Source organism: Neoarius graeffei, chromosome 3 (assembly GCF_027579695.1).
Source record: "Neoarius graeffei isolate fNeoGra1 chromosome 3, fNeoGra1.pri, whole genome shotgun sequence".
Lineage (NCBI taxonomy): Eukaryota > Metazoa > Chordata > Actinopteri > Siluriformes > Ariidae > Neoarius > Neoarius graeffei.
This window is the reverse complement of record NC_083571.1, coordinates 28,485,517-28,507,522: the sequence shown is the minus strand read 5'-3', so window position 1 is coordinate 28,507,522 and position 22,006 is coordinate 28,485,517. Positions and strand designations below refer to the sequence as shown.

At 41.9% G+C, this 22,006-nt stretch overlaps 1 protein-coding gene across 1 annotated transcript in view; it reads right to left on the bottom strand.

The window, feature by feature from the left end:
• The window catches only part of ugt8 (UDP glycosyltransferase 8), a 99,434-nt gene that overhangs the window by 36,369 nt on the left and 41,059 nt on the right, over positions 1–22,006 (bottom strand). Inside the window, exon 2 of the mRNA XM_060916594.1 lies at positions 42–880. Coding sequence (XP_060772577.1) covers positions 42–878 — 837 coding nt within the window. The 5' untranslated portion in view covers positions 879–880. The remainder of the gene's footprint in view (positions 1–41; positions 881–22,006) is intronic.

The window sequence follows — 22,006 nt, the reverse complement described above, 5'->3', positions numbered from 1 at the left end:
AGACACCTTACTGGGTTCACACCCTATTTAGGGCCCCTTACCTGTGGCAGAGGGCTCGGTGGCTTGGTGAGAATACCGCCAACGTAGACGACATGTGGCAATGTGGGCCGAGGGAACTCTAGAGCCAAGTCGGTACACAGCATCCACAGACGACTACCCTGCACCAGCTCATGCATGGAGGCTGGTGGCTGCACAGCATGCCGCCACATGATGCGGTCGTACTTGGGCAGTACAAGCAGGTGCACGCCTATGCGTGAAGCCAAATATACAACAGTGTTGGTCACACGCTGTACCAGCGTCATGCGGTCCGTTAGCAGGGAGTTGAACTCTGGCACATAGGCGAGCGGTGCTGGTGCGCCCACCTCCGCAGGATACCACAGGCCTGTGCTAAAGACGGCATAGGGCACGCCCAGGATGTGTGCCAGCACAAAGCCACACATTTCATTAGGGTCAACAAGTAACAGGTCAAAGTGCTCCTCCTGCAGCTGTGCCATCACCAAACTACTGCCCACCACACTGTCACAGTTCTGCGCATAGTGCTCCAGGATGTCAAAGAGCTCCAGCGGTGTTGGGCGTCCCGAGAAGATGTTGTGAACCTTGGCCTGCAGGAAGTCATCTGCTGCTGATGAGCTGTTGAATATACCTGGATAGCGTTGCAGGCGGTAGTGCTCCGAAGGTGCCACGTCTCGCCCCTCTGACACCAGCAGCACCGTCTCATGACCTTCAGCGTGCAGTGCCGATGCCAGTGTCTTAAAGATGTACAGGTGGCTCTCAAACATTATTGGCGGGACCACAATGATCTTAGCAGCCCATGAGAGACTCACCCATGGTGACAGGTACCACAGTATTGAGGCGAGGAACCCAAAGGAGATTTTCATGACTGTGGGGAGATGGATGAAATGTTGATTAATGATTCATTTCTCAAGCATCTCCATAGACATAGGAAAAACCTGAACAGGAAATGCATAATGACTACATAAAAATAATAATACTTAATATAGAAATAACAGGCATCATATACTACTAGATAAAAGTACTTTAAAAAAAAAAAAGACAATGCTCACAATAGGGTGGTGTGAAATAGAGGTACTGTTGATTACTTCCATACACCTTCTTAAAGTATTTTATTCCTCATATACCACAACATTTTTTTAATTAAAGAATGACATGTCGGACTTTAGTTCAGTTTATAATCAGGTTTAATGCTGTGGAATGTCTGTAAAACAAATTAGCTCTTATAGTAGCTATGAGCAGCCGTCCCCTCACAAGTCTCTTTTTTTCCTTTCTCTTCAAAAGTAATAAATGCAAAACCCTTTTTTGTGAAGACCCTCCTGTATCAGAAAACAGAGTTACAGCTGTAACTCTGACTGCTACAAAGCGCTGACATTGGAGACAAATTCCAAAAAATGCTAAATAAATGTCTACTTACAGTAAACCTTTTTATTATCTCCGCCAACTTTGTTGGCGTTTTTGCCTCCGTTTGCTGGTTTTCAACGTAACTCAAAAAATAGTGAACAGATTTGGATAAAATTTAGTGGAAAGGTGAGCCATGGGCCAAGGAACAACTGTTTAGATTTTGATACAAATCCGGATATGTACGTGGCTCCAGGATCCGAATATGTATCCGGATCAAAGATTTATTATTTTTTGGCCTGTTCCCAACATAACTCAAAAAGTGGTGAACGGCAGAGGTCTCAAAAGTAGCCAGTCGGCGGTGGCAAATCGCCGTCTATAGTATGATTTGCCGCCGTCTATTTTTCACTGAGTAACAAAAAATTGTTTAGATATCAGTACAAAACTGAGCAGCATGCGATGTGAAACTAAGTTTTATTCAACTAAATAATGGGCAAATACTAATACGTCCATAGGAAACAGAGGCAGCCATTATGCTGCCGTGTGCTGTAACTAAGATATAATCTGAGTGTCAACACCTTATCAGCCAATGTTTTGTGTACTGTGATTGAGCTGCACTACCACCTGGCTAGAAATGGCGACTAAGAAGCGGCGCGGCACGTTAGATGCCTGGTTTTCAAAAAGGCCTTGAACCATGGGTAAGTCTGTAATTTTAGCCACCACTATGATTACAGAGTGAAATATGTCTGTGTATGGGTCCATGTATAAATGCTGGTTGGTTAAATATTAAATTATAAATATCAAATCACTATCCCATTATTGTATACAGCCTGTTTTGGGTCAAACCTGCCCACTCGGCATGCTTGGCGCATTGACATTGTTTATATTTTGACTTGCGATGGAACGCAATGCATCCTTGTAGGGGAATCACATAATGAGACTTGACATCGGTCATGCAGTTAATGTTAACGGTAATCATTAAAATTATAAACATATACACAAGTTTATACGTATTTGTTTTTGTACAGTTGCTGTTGCAAGAACTGTCACTCGTTGTCAGATGAATATAGATTCACTTATCATAAACTCAGTGCAATGCCAAATAAAAATACTGTGATAAATTAATTCATATATTTTTTCAAAATATCTGAAAAATCTTTTGAACTCTGAACCTCCTTAATATAGAGGGAATATCGCATGCTTTATATCAATCAATCAATCAATCAATCAATCACACACAAACACAGTGTTCGAAATACCTGGTTGCCCAGTTGCACTGCGCAACCACATTTTGTTCCGCGCAACCCATTTACAATTTTGTGGCAAAGACGCTTGCGGTACAGGCGGCGAATCACCCCCGGACATTCATTGACGGAGAAAATTTACGAACCCCAAGCCTCGTTACGATGTCATGACGGTTCAAGTTTTCTGGAACTTTCTCAGAGTTCTGTGAACATGGCAAGTCAAAGCATTTTGTTCAAGTATTTTTCCAAGTCAGCTCGTCGACGAGACAACAGTGAGACTGCCGCTACAAGTGAAATTCCAGAAGAGCAAGGACAAGGAATGTCCGAGACCGAAACAGAAGTACAGCAAGAGGAAATGGCTAGTGAGCAGACGACGGCAGGGAAGCCTTCAAAACGTATCCGTAGATACGTATTTCAAGAGTCATGGCGAGCAGGATGCCCATGGCTACATCACGACACAGGAGAAGAGACTGAAAAGATGCTTTGTGACTGGCACATAGAATTCAACAAGTCAGGAGGCAGAAACGTGTTTGTTAGTGGCTGTAAAATGATGAAGATAACAAGCATCACTGTACGTGAGGGCTCGGCGATGTACAAAGCGGCGGAAGAAAAAAAAAAGAGGATCTGATCACTGCCCCATCAGGTTTGTAACTCTCGGTTATTTTCTTCAAATTTCAACGTAAATCTTAGTAGTGCTGGGGTAATTCCAAGACAATAATAATCTCAATTAATAAATCTCAGAATTGGGGTCTTGTATTCTTCTAATCGGAAACTCTAGATCGTTTCAACTCTTAAGATATTTTCACTTACTAAGATATCATTTTTTGCAGTGTGGCCATTGTTTTGCTTTTTAACCCCCTGGGGTCGATACTGTAGCTTCACTGGTGAAGCTCGGCAGGTTTAGAATGAGTAGGTCATGTATTTAGATAAATATTTTCATGGGTTTTTGCAGAAATCAGGGACTTAAAAGTGGGGCAACCTAAAATGTTGACAGGCAACCTAACTTTTGCCTCCAGGCAAGCTGGAGCCTATCCCATCTGACTATGGGCGAGAGGCAGGGTACACCCTGGACAGGTGGCCGGGTCATCACAGGGCTGACACAGAGCCAAGCAACCATTCACACTCACATTCACGCCTACAGTCAATTTGGAGCCATCAATTAGCCTAACCTGCATGTCTTTGGACTGTGGGGGAAACCAGAGCACCCAGAGAACATGCAAACTCCACACAGAAAGGCCCATGTCGGCCACTAGGCTCAAACCCAGGACCTTCTTGCTGTGAGACGACAGTGCTAACCACTACACCACCGTGCCGCCCTGATTGATATATAATATTAAATTAGGGATATATATGTACACACACGTAATTTGTATTCATCTGAAGTGAACAGAATTGTGCAAAAGGCAAGAGAGCAGTTCCTTTCAAAGAAAAGAAGAATAAAGGGGAAGATAGAACACGTAAACAACCTGAATCAAGTTCAGTACCTGATATCATGACACACTGTTACAGAAGCTTTAGGATTAGATCAATGTTCCGACTGTTCAGAAATTGAATAATGAATCAAAAAGAAATTTGATACAAAACTTATACAGTGGTGCTTGAAAGTTTGTGAACCCTTCAGAATTGTCTATTTTTCTGCGTAAATATGACCTAAATCATCATCAGATTTTCACACAAGTCCTAAAAGTAGATAAAGAGAACCCAGTTAAACAAATGAGACAAAAATATTATACTTGGTCATTTATTTATTGAGGAAAATGATCCAATATTACATATCTGTGAGTGGCAAAAGTATGTAAACCTTTACTTTCAGTATCTGGTGTGACCCCGCTAGCAATAGCTGCAACTAAACGTTTCCGGTAACTGTTGATCAGTCCTGCACACCGGCTTGGAGGAATTTTAGCCCATTCCTCTATACAGAACAGCTTCAACTCTGGGATGTTGGTGGGTTTCCTCACATGAACTGCTCGCTTCAGGTCCTTCCACAACATTTCGATTGGATTAAGGTCCGGACTTTGACTTGGCCATTCCAAAACATTAACTTTATTCTTCGTTAACCATTCTTTGGTAGAACGACTTGTGTGCTTAGGGTCGTTGTCTTGCTGCATGACCCGCCTTCTCTTGAGATTCAGTTCATGGACAGGTGTCCTGATAATTTCCTTTAGAATTCGCTGGTATAATTCAGAATTCATTGTTCCATCAATGATGGCAAGCCGTCCTGGTCCAGATGCAGCAAAACAGGCCCAAACCATGATACTAACACCACCATGTTTCACAGATGGGATAAGGCTCTTATGCCAGAATGCAGGGTTTTCCTTTCTCCAAACATAACGCTTCTCATTTAAACCAAAAAGTTCTATTTTGATCTCATCCATCCACAAAACATTTTTCCAATAGCCTTCTGGCTTGTCCATGTGATCTTTAGCAAACTGCAGACGAGCAGCAATGTTCTTTTTGGAGAGCAGTGGCTTTCTCCTTGCAACCCTGCCATGCACACCATTGTTGTTCAGTGTTTTTCTGATGGTGGACTCATGAACATTAGCCAATGTGAGAGAGGCCTTCAGTTGCTTACCCTGGGGTCCTTTGTGATAGAGCCCTGCACTCCCGCGGGAGTCCCGCGGGACCCGACGCAAAGCAGTGCGGTGCGGGACAAATTTTGAAAGCTCATTGCGGGCACGGGTGGGAGGGGGAGTGCACAATATGGGAGCGGGCGGGAGAGGTGATAAGCTGCAGTCCCGCTAACTAAAAACATGTTTAAAATAAAATGTATAAATTATTAATTTATGTCTATCATATATAATTTGTGCTGGATATTTTATTTGGCATTAATAACATTTTAAGATGCCTAAATTTGCGGATGTGGTCTAATCTCGCGTACGTTTCCAATTCCTTTCCGCTCTTCCGTGTTTGAGATCTCCAATCATGGCAGAAGAGCAGAGTTCCTCTAGTGAAGCTCACAGTGCTTCAGAAGATAAGTGCTGCTTTAAAAAGAAAGTGGGAGTGCGAGTGCGCAAAGAGAATGCACATTCACCTGTTCATTCTCGGAAGTGGGAGTGTGAGTGCGCAAAGCGAGAGCTGTCAATCATGAGCACATGCAGCACTCAACTTGGAATGTGTCAGCAGAATGTCAGTCTAAACAATAAACTTACAACAAACCTAACAATGCCACCTATAAATACACAACATGTAGATCTACATCACGTTATCTGTGCCATCCCTCAGCAGTTTGCTTAGCTATTTTTAATCAGGGCAAATAGCCTTATAGCCAAAACCAGTATATGATGCTTTAATTTATGGAGATGCCTTTTGTTTACACGTGATTTCCAAATGAGGGGTATTGCAATTTTATATTAGTCTAAATGAACATCTACACCAAGTTGCAAGCATCAGGGGAAGATTATGGACGCACCAAATTTGGCTTAACGGTCATTTAACGGTGAAATGCCGTTCGCACTGTCAGCCAACTTTGGGTTGTTTCTCTGAATTCTGACAATAAACGAGACCATCCGAACACATCTGAAAACATCGTGGTTTGAACGGTGTTGGTTCAAATCAACTTGGTTCAGACCAAGTTGGTACTACAGCTTTGGGAAACAGTCATTTTTTGGATGTTAGTTAGTTCAAACTTGCATCGTACCATATTGGTTTAATGCTAACTTGGTTGGTTGTTTGGGAAACGCACCCCTGAACGTGAGCTGTAGATATTTATGCTCAAATCCACTCAAAGTAGGGGGCGGGGCACCATCACGATGTGTCTAAATTATATTCATTTCTTATAGGCCTACTTGTATTTCCTAGAATGTAAATGTGAGGAGTGACATATAAGCTATGTGCAATGTACAATATTCTTAATATCCACTGTAGATTTTGGTAGGTGTGTTGGGTATCTCTAAAGCCTCAGCTGCGCATGCCGCCTGGCAACGCGCACCCTCGCTATGTGAAGGCTCGGTCAGTGGAGAGCTCAGCTAAGCTCAGCATGTTTAATTCCCCAAGCCAATGACAAGAACTTTCGTGAGAAATAATGTGAACGTCTGCATCATGCGGGATTTGCGGGCGGGAGCGGGACAAAATATGGCAGGCACGGGCGGGAGCGGGACTGAAAATCATAATTCTTTGCGGGAGCGGGACTGCACAATGCGGGAGCAGGCGGGAGCGGGACTGAAAATTCTGTCCCGCGCAGACCTCTACTTTGTGACCTCGTCGACTATTGCACGCCTTGCTCTTGGAGTGATCTTTGTTGGTCGACCACTCCTGGGGAGGGTAACAATGGTCTTGAATTTCCTCCATTTGTACACAATCTGTCTGACTGTGGATTGGTGGAGTCCAAACTCTTTAGAGATGGTTTTGTAACCTTTTCCAGCCTGATGAGCATCAACAACGCTTTTTCTGAGGTCCTCAGAAATCTCCTTTGTTCATGCCATGATACACTTCCACAAACATGTGTTGTGAAGATCAGACTTTGATAGATCCCTGTTCTTTAAATAAAACAGGGTGCCCACTCACACCTGATTGTCATCCCATTGATTGAAAACACCTGACTCTAATTTCACCTTTAAATTAACTGCTAATCCTAGAGGTTCACATACTTTTGTCACTCACAGATATGTAATATTGGATCATTTTCTTCAATAAATAAATGACCAAGTATAATATTTTTGTCTCATTTGTTTAACTGGGTTCTCTTTATCCACTTTTAGGACTTGTGTGAAAATCTGATGATGTTTTAGGTCATATTTATGCAGAAATATAGAAAATTCTAAAGGGTTTACAAACTTTCAAGCACCACTGTATATTTTTGTTCTTTATAAAATCAGGTTATTATAATTGTTACTTAATTTTGTAAGCATCAAAAATATATAAACTTTTGTATTGTCAAATTTATTTTTTATTCATTACTATATGGCATTTCTGTTAAAATTTTTAGTCCTGATTACAATCACTTCAGACTCTATTTTGCCGTTTACAATAAATTGGAAATTCCTCCCCAAATGCCTTGAAACTGTCTCTCAGTTAACCCCAGTTTTCCCTTTTTCTTGCCTGTGGTTCATGGTAAAGGGCTTCAGTCTTTTTAATTGTACCCTCCTATTCTCTGCTTCGTACCCTTTTATTCCCCTAAAGTTTGAGACCACTGGAACTGGAATTTGGATGAAATTTGGTGGACAGCTTTAGTATTATCCTAGGTTCAAATGATTTGATTTTGATGTTGATATGTGGGCTTGGTGGAAGTACGGTATACCCTTCTAGTTTATAATGTTTTTTTTTTTAAAAGCCTGTTCATGTGGTGTGTCCTGTGACATGCCATGCAGCTGGAACTACTGTCAGAACTGCTGTAATAAAAAATTAATGAACACAATTTGACCAATTAAGTTCAAGAATTCTACAGTGGTGTGGTATAATGAACAAAAACAAACACAGTGTATCGCAATATGTTCTTCCTCAACATGGAGTTTCCCCAATATTGCAATATATTTCACAGAATCGCTCAAAGTGCGGTCAATTAAAGATGCATCAATTCCAATACCAGAGCTGTCGCTGACAATGATTTCGTCTTTGCCAGATTTCTGCAAGCATCCATTGACAAGTTATGCAAAGTGTGATCATGTGCACGTTTTGGTTTGCATCAATCAATGCATGTTAACCACACAAAATATGCGCCTTATCCACCTGAGCCACGATTTTTGTCTTCATTTTTGTTTGTGCAACAATATACATATTGTTGTAGGCATGTTGTGTAAATTAAAATGATACCAACCCCACAAAATTCCATTTTTACTTCCAGGTTGTAATGCAGCCTTGGGGTGAATACTTTCGTAAGGCACTGCGATACTTCACTGTCTGCTAAGAACAGATTGTTTTGTCGGTATTAGTTCTAACATGAATTTGGGTTAACGAGACAACATCATGGTTAAAGAACACGTACAACTGACACTAAGCCGAGATTTTCCAAAGTTCAGACACAAGTTCTGCTGCCACACCCAGACAACAGATAATACACCACTCCCAGTCATGCGCGATTGTAAATGCTCCACGTATAAAACACACACACGTGTGTGTGTGTGTGTGTGTGTGTGTGAGTGAGAGAGAGAGAGACGGGGGGGGGGGACCGATTTTGTAGTAATTTATCACCAGTGCAATAAATATTCACACAAACTGATGAAATTAACAAACAAGTTGCATTGCAATTAAATGAGTGAAAACTGACTTCCTGCTTGTGTCTGTCTGTGGGTCACAGGTATAGAAAGACGAATTTACTCTATTAGTAGTTAATTTTATAAACATCTGACTGAGGTTATTTCTATAGCCTCGTTATTCATGATTTTTTCACGAATTTCCTAGAAGCAGGAAAAATGGGTAAGTGTAAGGACCTGAGTGACTTTGACAAAGACCAAATTGCAATGGCTAGATGACTGGGTCTGAGCATCTCCAAAATGACACATCTTGTGGGGTGTTCCTGGTATGCAGTGGTTAGTACCAACCAAAAGTGGTCCAAGGAAGGACAACTGGTGAACCGGCGACAGGGTCATGGGTGTCAAAGGCTCACTGATTTGCATGGGGCACAAAGGCTAGCTCATATGGTCCAATCCCACAGAAGAGCTACTGTAGCACAAACTGCTGAAAAAATTAATGCTGGATAAAACAGAAAAGGTGTTAAGGTGACCACTAACCACTGCATACAGGGAACACCTCACAAGATCATTTTGGAGATGCTCAGGCCCAGTCATCTAGCCATCACAATTTGGCCCTTGTCAAAGTCGCTCAGATCCTTACGCTTGCCCATTTTTCCTGCTTCCAACATATCAACTTCAAGAACTGACTGTTCTTTTGCTGCTTAATATATCCCACCCCTTGACAGGTGCCATTGTCATGAGATAAATCAATGTTCTTCACTTGTCCGTGGTCAAAATGTTATGGCTGATCGGTGCATGTTTAAACGAAGTGAACATCAAGTCTGATTTCCATTAGAAGAATGGAGAAAGACATTTTGAACAAACCTCTACTTGCAGCATGACTATTAAATGTGTTGAAACTGCGATTTGCAGCTTTAACTTAAGCTGAACATTTGCAACCACAAGATGCAACACCTCGAACAGGAGCTCACTGTTGTGAAGTCAAGCTGTAAGATCAATTAAAGGATAATCCCTAGCTGGATTCTTTATCCACCGAGATGCCAATTTATCCTCTACATCAGCTCTTTTATAAGATCGTAACAGAAACCACACAAAATATGCAATTTAACTTTTTTTTTTGTTTTAAACCTTGCGATATGGCTGTTTTACTTGAATTAGCGTGGATTGAAGAGAATTAGCATAGTTAATTAGCATGCAGGTACTCTGTAGCCTAGTAAACTAGACCCACCTGCCTAGCGGCCAAAAATATTTTTGCCTAGCGAATGGGTCTAGCCTCGCACCATATAAACAAAAACACCCCGGGCATCAAATCGTGCCCGCCAATCACAACGCAAGGTTTTTGTTTGGATTCTTTGGGCGGGCTTTTGCAGGAGTGACGACAAAGCTGCGCGACGCTGGAGAAAGCGCAGCAGGAAAGATGGCTACGGCTAGTGAACAGCGCGCGTTTGACTCCGCTTTGGAATCAGTTTTAGAAGAATTAGACTTGGAGTTTTCGTTGAAACATGAGCAGGAAGAGGCTCTCCGCTCATTCCTTTTCAAGAAGGACGTTTTGGCTGTTTTGCCGACCGGCTATGGCAAAAGTCTGATCTACCAGCTGGCTCCGCTCGTAGCCAAAAGGATGGGGCTAGTTTGTGCAGTACAAAGAATTAATAAACAGCTTTGAAACATTACTTTTTGATTGTTTCTTATTTTCCCGTTATTTTAAATTTAAGGGAAATTATTTCACCAAACACCACTAAATAAAAACTCAAAAACAGTTTAAGCAAACCCTTGAAAAACACTTGGGGAAAAAAAAAAATGAGTGTATGTGGTACAGACTCCAAACTTGTGGTCATTATCTCCAAACTTCTTAATATCTAGAACCTGTTTATTAATTAATACGCATTTTGAAAAATTATTTATTTCAAGGCCTCCCCCACTGCTTTCTGTCGCTCTGACTACGTCACAGTCACTGTTGCGCTGATTGGTCAGAGCGTTGGCCTATACGCACAGAGACAGTTTGAAAGACAGCGGTTTGTTCCTCCCACCCCCGTCGGAAATGTCTATGGATTAAGGCCAGACTAAATATTCACATTTAGTCTGGCTTGCCAGGCTAGGTACTCTGTGCTCACCCATCTGAACGTCTTTCTCTGGAAGCTCGCTATACAAGTGCAGCACAGCAGCTGTGTTTCTAGCATCTCATTTATAGGAGGGACAATAAACTATAACAAATTAACACTGAACATCACGTCACATCACCCAACATGTTTAAAAGATCAGTTAACGAAATGGATACAGGTCATTTCATACAATGCCTTTTTCATATGCACTCTCGGTTATTTTATATTTCAGGTATTTGTTTGTTCGAAAAAAAAAGGAGGAATTCTCAAGGGAATCTGACTGAAGCAAAACATTTTTGCAGCGTGTAGTTTAACCACCCGCCACTCACCAAAAGCGAGTTATGAAGTCTAATGCTGAGTAAAGATCACCCCAGACTCGCCCTTCTCAGCGAGTGTGGTCAAAACAATGGGTTTCTACCTAGTGTTCATGTAAAATCCAAGAAACATTCGACAAAAACTCCTTCCCCGCGCATGTTGGGGACCGCCAATGCAAACGAAACTGGAAATGATGGGAATCAGCAAGTGTCAACTTCAGGTACGTTCGGCTGGGGCCGCTTGTGGGGAGAGATTGTTTTTATTAGACCAAATTACATAGAAAATCTATACCTCACGCGACTCACACTTGCCAGATATCCTTTTTTTGGGGGCCCAACTATTATGTGGGTGTCAGTCTTGCGCGCTTTGGTGCGTGCACCTGAAGGACTCTCGGGCGTGCTTTGGACTGTGTGCGCACCGAGCGGATTCTCGCATGCACGCTGTTAATGAGAATCACCTGCACGTAATCAAGAGGCATCAGTGTGCCTATATAAAGATTGACAAAAACACATTCACTGCAAAATATTACACCATGTTGGTGCGAATTACCCAGGGATCCCAGCAGTAACTGAAAAAAATAGAGGAATGTAAGAAACTATCACCGGGCGGCACAGTGGTGTAGGCTAGTGGTTAGCGCTGTCGCCTCACAGCAAGAAGGTCCGGGTTTGAGCCCCGTGGCCGGCAAGGGCCTTTCTGTGCGGAGTTTGCATGTTCTCCCCATGTTCGCGTGGGTTTCCTCCGGGTGCTCCAGTTTCCTCCACAGTCCAAAGACATGCAGGTTAGGTTAACTGGTGACTCTAAATTGACCGTAGGTGTGAGTGTGAATGGTTGTCTGTGTCTATGTGTCAGCCCTGTGATGACCTGGCGACTTGTCCAGGGTGTACCCCGCCTTTTGCCCGTAGTCAGCTGGGATAGGCTCCAGCTTGCCTGTGACCCTGTAGAAGGATAAAGCGGCTAGAGATAATGAGATGAGATGAGAAACTATCAGCAGGGGTCAAGGGGCTGCCTGAAGCTGTCGAAATTTTAACATTTAAAGATGCTATAGAACACATTTTTTACATAGATTTAACATAGAAAAGCAACAGAATTTAACCGTAATGTGTATCTATTTGATGCCATATTTTGTAATCAATGACATAAGTGGCAAAAAAAAAAATTATAAAAATTAGACGAAAATGTAGCTTTGAAGAATATACTTGCCTAAATATTCCACTGATTTTGTTATAACAATAGTATCCATAGTTCATCTCATTTGTTTATTTTTTTTGTTTCAAGTTAAATGTCAAAACTAGTCTAATATAAGCCACATTCATTTTTCAAAAATCATGAATATGAGCAGAAATCAATGATTCAGTAATATTAGATATATACATATGTACAGCAAATACTGGAGATATTTGATTTAAACCTCTCTTTTTGAAAGGTTTCACTGCAAAGGAATTTAATGCTCTTTTCTGGGGTGCATTCTGTCTTTCCTCCAGTTTTCTCTGCTTTTGTTTCTCTGATCTTTCCTTCTGCTTTTCTGATGTTCCTGCAGTGCTCTGAATTAAGTTCAACGCATTAGAAACAAAAGCACGGAGTTAAAACATGTTTTCTAGCAAATGGGTGCAGCCATATTGTTTTCTTGTTCTATCGCGTACAGTCTCGCGGTCAGTGTTGCCAGATACTCCTGACGTTTTCCAGCCCAAAATATGTTCAAAACCCGCCAAAATGCACTTGAAACCCCCCAACTGGGCGGAGAACCGCGCAATCTGGCAACACTGCTCGCGGTATTTACATCAATTTAACTTCCGAGTGTTCCCGAATGTCAACGAGAACAAACGAAGCCGACGAAAACATCGCTAAACAAGCAAACCAAATCAGAACGTATTCTGCTGGTCATTTTACTTAAACATATTTTTAATGGATATACAAGAGATTAAAAAAAAAAAAAAACACTTTCGCTAGAAAATAGCGGAATTCCGCTAAATAGCGGACGTCTGGGATCCCTGATTACCAAGCCTTAGTCTCCCATGTTGAGTCCCTTGTTTTCCGATCCTGTTTCCTGTTCTTAGTTTTTTGGGGGGTTTTCGATCTTGTCGCACATAGTCACCACATATAAAATAATTGATCGTGCATATGAAAAAGGCTTTGGACGAAATGTCTCAACTACTGGACGAAATGGTCATTGGACAAAGTGTCCTGATTCCAACGAAATAAATTTATCACCAGTGGAAGCTATGGAAGCTTATTTCCACCATGTATGAGAAACTATTACACAAATGTGGGACAGTTTGCAAGTTCTACTTGCAGTCGGGTCATACCAAGGACCATCATAAAAATGGTACCTACTGCCATCTGGCAAGGCACGCTGCAATACAGACGTGAGTAGGGAAATCAAACTCAAACTCTCGCGGTTACCAGAGGACTAGCCCCCCCACTGTAGCCCTAGCTGTATAGAGAGCGTGCACGTGACGTCACGTGATATTCGTTATCCGTCATTTTGGACGGCAAGGTCGCGCATAGAACTTAGATGAACCTGTTCTAATTATCAAGTGTGTGGGAGTAGATCTTTCGAGAATGGTTATATCTTGTTCAGCATTTGGTTGTACCAATAGACAGGGCCAAAAGGAGGGCCTGTCATTTTATAGATTCCCCGCAGACGAGGAGAGACGTGCAAAATGGGTGTCCGCTGTGCGAAGAGAAAACTGGAACCCCAGTTCTACCAGCCGAATTTGTATAGCCAAATTTGTATAGCCATTTTAAACGTTAGAGGCTGTCTAGTTTCTAACGTTTAAAATGGCTATGCCTAGCCCTACTACCTTGGCCTAGTCTATGACAATGTTTTCTTTTTGGCTCATATATGCCTTTGAAAGGCCAATCCATAGTAGGGATGGCGAAAACTAAAAAAAATCTTGACCGACCACCAAGCCTCATTAGCCAGTTAAAGTTGGTTAACCTATGAGTTTAAACAGGGATGCAAACGGCGGATGTCGTTTCACAGCTGAAACGCGCAGATCCGATTTTTTTCTTTAGGGGGGCGTTGGAGTGTCTGAATAATTTCATCAGAGTAAATTCTGTATTAAAATTACTAAATAAGCGATAAAACGTCCTGCATAGTCTCTTTATGATAAACGTCTTAATGCCACTTACCCGTGAGGTTATCAAGTAGACTTCCTTCTTCGGGACATTCCAGAGGTATAGTTGGGATACCCATCCCGCAACAAAATATTTATAAGCTTCCAGGCTCTTGTAAGCTTTGAGGGCTTTGCCAGTGTAACACGATTCACGATTAACGAGAAAATTGTAAATGTCGTGGTAGGCCAGATCAGGCAAAATCGCCGGCACCGCAGCTCCGAATTTCCCTGAACAAGGATTGCGGCAAGTTGTACGGATCTGCAATCCCCAACCTGGAACACTTTTCCATGTAACGCTGCCTCACGTCACCTTCAAGATGCTGAACAAACTTAGACAAGTAATCGCGCGATGTAGATGGGGTATTTTCCGAATTTTCTTGGGGATTACTCCCTGGATCCATTACACTCGTGCAAGGTAAGCAATCCTGAAGCCGTCCAATATGGCGGAGTAAACACGGACGGGTCATGTGACTGCACATCCTCTATAGGCAAGAGGCTGAGGGCTATGGAAACGGAGATCAGCACTGCACCCATGCGCCTCAAAGAGCTGGTTACTGGGACAGGAGACTGCCTGGGAAGACCAGATCCTAGTGTGGAAGGGACTTTGACTTTATTTCTTTATTGTGAGATATATATTTTACACACACACACACACACACACACACTTGTTTTTACCAGTTATTTCACACATGAGCTGATGGCTGACAAAGCCCGTAGCACCAAGTTGGCTATAAGCCATGTCCGACAAAATTGAGTGGAACTGTTTTATTCTAGCCACATTCACTGGATTTTGAGAAACAAAGCATTTTTATTTTTTTGCAAATTCGATAAATAAAAACGTTACACAAAACGTTTGAAAAAAATTTCTGAAATGACAGTAGTGATTTGTGAAAAATGCGGTAAGTCTTGGGGAAAAATTTTTTTAAAAAAGATGCGTTCTTACCATCAAATACTTTTATTCCACATTTTATTGCTTTTTTTTTGGGGGGGGGGTTTGTTTTCAAGTAGACTTTTTATTTTGTCCTTGGTTGGTTCAGTAACGCGCCACCATTTTGTTTTTCTCTACTCATGTTATATGAGCTGATATCCTAGTAGTAGAGTAGCCACTCACACACACACACGGATGCCCTGTTATAGGAAAATAATCAACTTCTGGATGGGAACAGCAGCTCTGCTTCATGTCACGCCGCATCACATCACTGTACGTTATTTTCCTCGAACAGCGCAAATTTTTTGTTCCTTACGCATCACCCACCGATTTTGACAGATCACATTTTAAATTTTACCAAAATACAGACGCCTCAGCTTCCGTACTTTATAAAGAACACTGATAAGTCGATTTACTTTCACCCACACTCCACTACACACCTGTTGAGGTAAAACAATGTCCTGATTGTGCAGCCTTCAGAGGACAGCTGTCTGTTCTGGGGCTCGATTTCACCTTGGTCCAGGACTCTTCTTGCGAGGTTTCAGATGAGCCTATTGCAGTTACACCCGTTCGTTTTCAGACCGGACTTGTTGACTGTTGTCTTGGCGACCCGCGCCACGCATCATGGCTCGGGTTTCTGACACTGGAGTCGGGTTACCTAGCAGCCGTCTCAGTGGAGAATGTCTATTTATTTAAACAAATGATACGAGTGCTACTGCGACATACATACAGAAGGCTAGTGTTGCTTCGTTTGGGAGGAATAAGATGTGAATATCAGGTCATGTTTTAACATCGAGCCGTACGATTACTCAACCATTGAGCATACGAGAGCGGAACATGCACAAATGCATTCACACCTGTATCCACACACACACACACACACACACACACACACACACACACACACACACACACACACACGAGTGAGAGAGGCAGAAAGGCAGGCGTATCCAAATTTTCACATGACTACTTCATCTACTTTGTTTTGTTCACTTTTTCTAAAGCCAGGTGATTGCACGTTAAAACATTTTTGCTCATTTTCTATTTTCTTAACCCACATTGTCACTTTTCATATAACAATGCACCATGAATTCACACTGCATAGCTGGTCACTTTCTAAGCAAACGACAAAAACGTGACCAGCAGTCAGTAAATCCTGCCTCGACTGCGTTTATTTCTCTCTTCATGCAGGAACAACTGATTTACATTTGTACTAATGGCTGATGGGTGCAACACTCCCAAATGACACTATTACCTGGAATCGAGGCTACGGTAGCCTACGCACCGCTCTCCTCTCATGAATCGGAGAATGAAGTCACTGGTGAAGGCTGACACCTTCGGGTGGTGACATCACCCTCTTGTTGAGATTCATTACCAGTATTTATTGTACTCTTCTGTCTTCTTCTAAAACGGGACCATCTAAACACCTTGAGCTGTGTCCAAATATAGTATTATTAATACAAGAGTGAAGGCGGAACGATATACATTTTATCGACCATACATATGCCTATGGTTTAATCCAAAAAAAAAAAAAAAAAAATCTGTACACACATTGTTTTCCCCTTGGAGCGCCTTGTTTGGTGATGTGGGAATAACCAGCCTTGAGTCTTTACGCAACATAATGACATTCTCCAGTGTCATTAGCTCTCCAGCTATTTAAAACATAATAAAGCTGGCTTCCCAGACGGAGTTTACACCCTGCCTTGGATCCAATTACACCCGCTCCATTAGCAGCTTTTAGGCTTGTCCTGGGCTTAATCGCTCCTCAGATCTGGGTCATTATTGTAGGAAATATTACAGATGTATGAACACGATGCCCTCTGGAAGAGCAGCAGGATACCGGCGATTGAGAAACGGCCTACTTTTGGAAGAGATTCAAATTTAATGATCCCATAGCAGGATCATCATTAAGAAATCTGTCATAATAACACAGCCGCCTTCTCCTCCTCGATGAGAAATTCCACAATTTAATATCGGTGTACGATACTATGAGTTATCACTCGTAGTATGACTCAATAAAACAGAAGATTGATATCAATCTGGAAGGATTTGTACAGGTGTTTCGAAATAACAGAGCACATGGAACTCATGCTTCAAGTTCATTAATACAAAAAAACTATCAACCTATGTTCAATTTAGTGAATGTTAGAGGTAGTTAACATAAGTTAGCTATATTTATCAGGGATGCCACAGGAATATATTTCACTTTCACTTTTTGGCTACAAGATCAAATTTAAAAGGCCTACAATGACGTGTCAAATCGAATATTTTACGAATCATATTAATGTTGATGTGATTAAACGTCAGCCATGTTGACATTCGGCAACCGTTTTGTAAAAGGATTATACTGAAAAGATGCTGCGATGTTTTTAGATCACCTAGTGCAATATTTCTATTTCAGCTGCCAGTATTTTATTAGTGCAATATTGCTACTTCAGGTGAAGTAATACTCTTATTTAAATTCTTAAGTTTCTTATTTTGTTGTGTACACTACATACATGGCCTGTAGGGGTTTTTTTTTATTTATTTTTATAACTTTTTTATACTATTTTTTTTCTTGTTGTTACTGTCCATTCCTGACCCTTTTCTATCTGTGAGCTGCTGGAACATGTAAATTTCCCCACCGAGGGATGAATAAAGTTTATTCTATCTTATAAATCATCAGTGACTGCCACTGCCAGCAAGCAGTTCCTGACCACGCAGCTTGCAACATTATTACACCCTCCTTATTGTACTCTCCTTAAACATGAAATGGTGGAAATGTTTACATTATTTTCTAGTCTTTCTTTAGGCTGTCGGTTCTGGATGATTAATTAATTTATCATGTTTCTTTTTTTAATGGTTTAAAAAAAAAAAATCACATCGGCAGAGTGAGCAGGTGGTTTTTAACTTTTGCAAGATAAAGCAATATGAACTTGGTGGAGTGCTCATCACCTCCTGAGATACCAGTGACCCACTCTGCTCTCCAGACCTGCTGGATCCATCCTGATGCCTTACTTCTGGCTAAAGTCCTCACTTATTACTTCGTTCCTGCTCATGATGGCCCCGTATAGACAGCCTAAAGTGTAAATGTACTAAGAAGCAGAGTTTTGCTACGATGGCTTTGGACTACAACTGCCATAAATGCAAGTCTCCACCAGTGAACAGTTGGTAACTTTAACAAAATAAACTTCATTTTAAAACTAGAAACGAATGAATTTCCTGGTTAAATGGCTGAACTACATAGCATATAGTTATTGATAATCACACTAACTTATCACCTAGATGAGGACAGGTTCCCTTTTGAGTCTGGTTCCTCTCAAGGTTTCCTCCTCATGTCTTCTCAGGGAGTTTTTCCTTGTCACTGTCACCATTCATGTTTATATTTTGAGAAATCGAATTGAATTTTTTTTCCCCAGTGTTGCGCCTGGAAACACTGGAGATTGTGGCAGCATTCATCTCATCTCATCATCTCTAGCCACTTTATCCTGTTCTACAGGGTCGCAGGCAAGCTGGAGCCTATCCCAGCTGACTACGGGCGAAAGGTGGGGTACACCCTGGACTAGTCGCCAGGTCATCACAGGGCTGACACAGACAACCATTCACATTCACACCTACGGTCAATTTAGAGTCACCAGTTAACCTAACCTGCATGTCTTTGGACTGTGGGAGAAACCGGAGCACCCGGAGGAAACCCACACAGACACGGGGGGAACATGCAAACACAGAAAGGCCCTCGCCGGCCATGGGGCTTGAACCCGGACCTTCTTGCTGTGAGGCGACAGCGCTAACCACTACACCACCGTGCCGCCCGGCAGCATTCATATTTAAATTAAAAAAGACTTAGTGGCACTGAGTTACATTCCGAGTCTAATAGTGCATGAACGGTGCATCATGCTCATTCCATTCCATCCAAGTGGAAGCACACTTTATACAACTACATTTGCACATCATTTGCTGCATTTTTCTTCCTCAAAATTTCCAACACCGCTACATATTTAATTCAAATCATAATAAAACAAATGCTCCGAGTGTGAAATATCTGTCTCTTCCTTCATACAGTCCTCGGATTATTTCATGCTTTTACACCGTTACATTATTACAAAATCATCTCTCTGAATTCTACCATGTTGCACTGTATCTGTAACATTACATTAATACAGCCTTCTTGGTGTAACTAACATGATTTGCACAACAATCAATCATTTCTAATACGACTTTTGGAGTTCACAGTCCAACCTAGACTGCGATCCGAGTTCACTAATACCCCTTTTCCACCAAATCAGTTCCAGTGCTGGTTCACAACTCGTTCAACTTGTGAACCAACTGAGAACCAGTTTGCTTTTCCATAGCTCGGGGTGCTAAGGGGAGCCATGTCATTACGTCACTGTATACGTCAGTTACGTCGCTGCGTTTGCGTAAACCTTGGCGTGAACATCGAAGCAACAACACCACGGAGAAGAAGAAGAAGAAACAGCAGCAGCAACAACAACAACAACAATAATGGATGACTGCTGCTTTACTGCATCCATGATATCTCGTCACTTATTTAAAAATGGCGCCCTCTCGCGGTCTTGCTATTGTTGTTGGTCTTAACAACTCCACCCCCCCGCTGACGTAAGCAATTCTTTCCTCTAGCCCAGCAAAGAGCTGGTGCTACCCTGGAACCGGTTTTTCTGGCCCAGAGCCAGTTCTTTGTCAGTGGAAACAGAAAACCCGGTTCCAAACTACGCACTGGCCCCGAACCAGCCCTGGAACTGATTTGGTGGAAAAGGGCTATCAGAGGCCAAATAACCTGTGCTAATTTGCATGTACAAGGAGATCAATTGTGAATGGAAAAAGTGGGCATGCTGCAGGTGATTTACAAAGACTACAGTAGCTGTGTAGCATTTTTTGGGATGGGGACGGGCAATATGGAAATGGTGATTTTTGCAGGTGCTATTTGTTCTGGCTTGCCGTGCCGAGTTCGGATGGCCGACAATATAAAATCCAGGGCATATCATTCTCCTGATTACGATAAACAGTCACCTCAGGATTGTTTAGTCTCAACCAAAACATAGGAATGGGCAGCTCACTGGAAATTTTACTTGGCTAGCTAGTGAATTTGAAACAGTATTATTTGCATCCCTTGCTGAGGTTTTACAGGAACCACTTTAAGAAACTTTCTTGTTCACGCCAATTACATTCACCAGCCACTTTATTAGGGACACCCTTCCACCTGCTGTTATCTAAAATCAGCCAATCCCTTGACAGCAGCACAATGCATAAAATCATGCACATACAAATTAAAAGCTTCAGTTAATGTTCCCTTCAAACATCAGAATGGGAAAAACTGATCTCAAAGTGTGACTTTCACTGTGGCATGCATATTGGTGCAGAGGTGGACAGTAACGAAGTACATTTACTTGAGTACTGTACTTAAGTACACTTTGAGTATCTGTACTTTACAACCCCGATTCCAAAAAAGTTGGGACAAAGTACAAATTGTAAATAAAAATGGAATGCAATGATGTGGAAGTTTCAAAATTCCATATTTTATTCAGAATAGAACATAGATGACATATCAAATGTTTAAACTGAGAAAATGTATCATTTAAAGAGAAAAATTAGGTGATTTTAAATTTCATGACAACAACACATCTCAAAAAAGTTGGGACAAGGCCATGTTTCCCACTGTGAGACATCCCCTTTTCTCTTTACAACAGTCTGTAAACGTCTGGGGACTGAGGAGACAAGTTGCTCAAGTTTAGGGATAGGAATGTTAACCCATTCTTGTCTAATGTAGGATTCTAGTTGCTCAACTGTCTTAGGTCTTTTTTGTCATATCTTCCGTTTTATGATGCGCCAAATGTTTTCTATGGGTGAAAGATCTGGACTGCAGGCTGGCCAGTTCAGTACCCGGACCCTTCTTCTACACAGCCATGATGCTGTAATTGATGCAGTATGTGGTTTGGCATTGTCATGTTGGAAAATGCAAGGTCTTCCCTTAAAGAGACATCATCTGGATGGGAGCATATGTTGCTCTAGAACCTGGATATACCTTTCAGCATTGATGGTGTCTTTCCAGATGTGTAAGCTGCCCATGCCACACGCACTAATGCAACCCCATACCATCAGAGATGCAGGCTTCTGAACTGAGCGCTGATAACAACTTGGGTCGTCCTTCTCCTCTTTAGTCCGAATGACACGGCATCCCTGATTTCCATAAAGAACTTCAAATTTTGATTCGTCTGACCACAGAACAGTTTTCCACTTTGCCACAGTCCATTTTAAATGAGCCTTGGCCCAGAGAAGACGTCTGTGCTTCTGGATCATGCTTAGATACGGCTTCTTCTTTGAACTATAGAGTTTTAGCTGGCAACGGTGGATGGCACGGTGAATTGTGTTCACAGATAATGTTCTCTGGAAATATTCCTGAGCCTATTTTGTGATTTCCAATACAGAAGCATGCCTGTATGTGATGCAGTGCCGTCTAAGGGCCCGAAGATCACGGGCACCCAGTATGGTTTTCCGGCCTTGACCCTTACGCACAGAGATTCTTCCAGATTCTCTGAATCTTTTGATGATATTATGCACTGTAGATGATGATATGTTCAAACGCTTTGCAATTTTACACTGTTGAACTCCTTTCTGATATTGCTCCACTATTTGTCGGCGCAGAATTAGGGGGATTGGTGATCCTCTTCCCATCTTTACTTCTGAGAGCCGCTGCCACTCCAAGATGCTCTTTTTATACCCAGTCATGTTAATGACCTATTGCCAATTGACCTAATGAGTTGCAATTTGGTCCTCCAGCTGTTCCTTTTTTTGTACCTTTAACTTTTCCAGCCTCTTATTGCCCCTG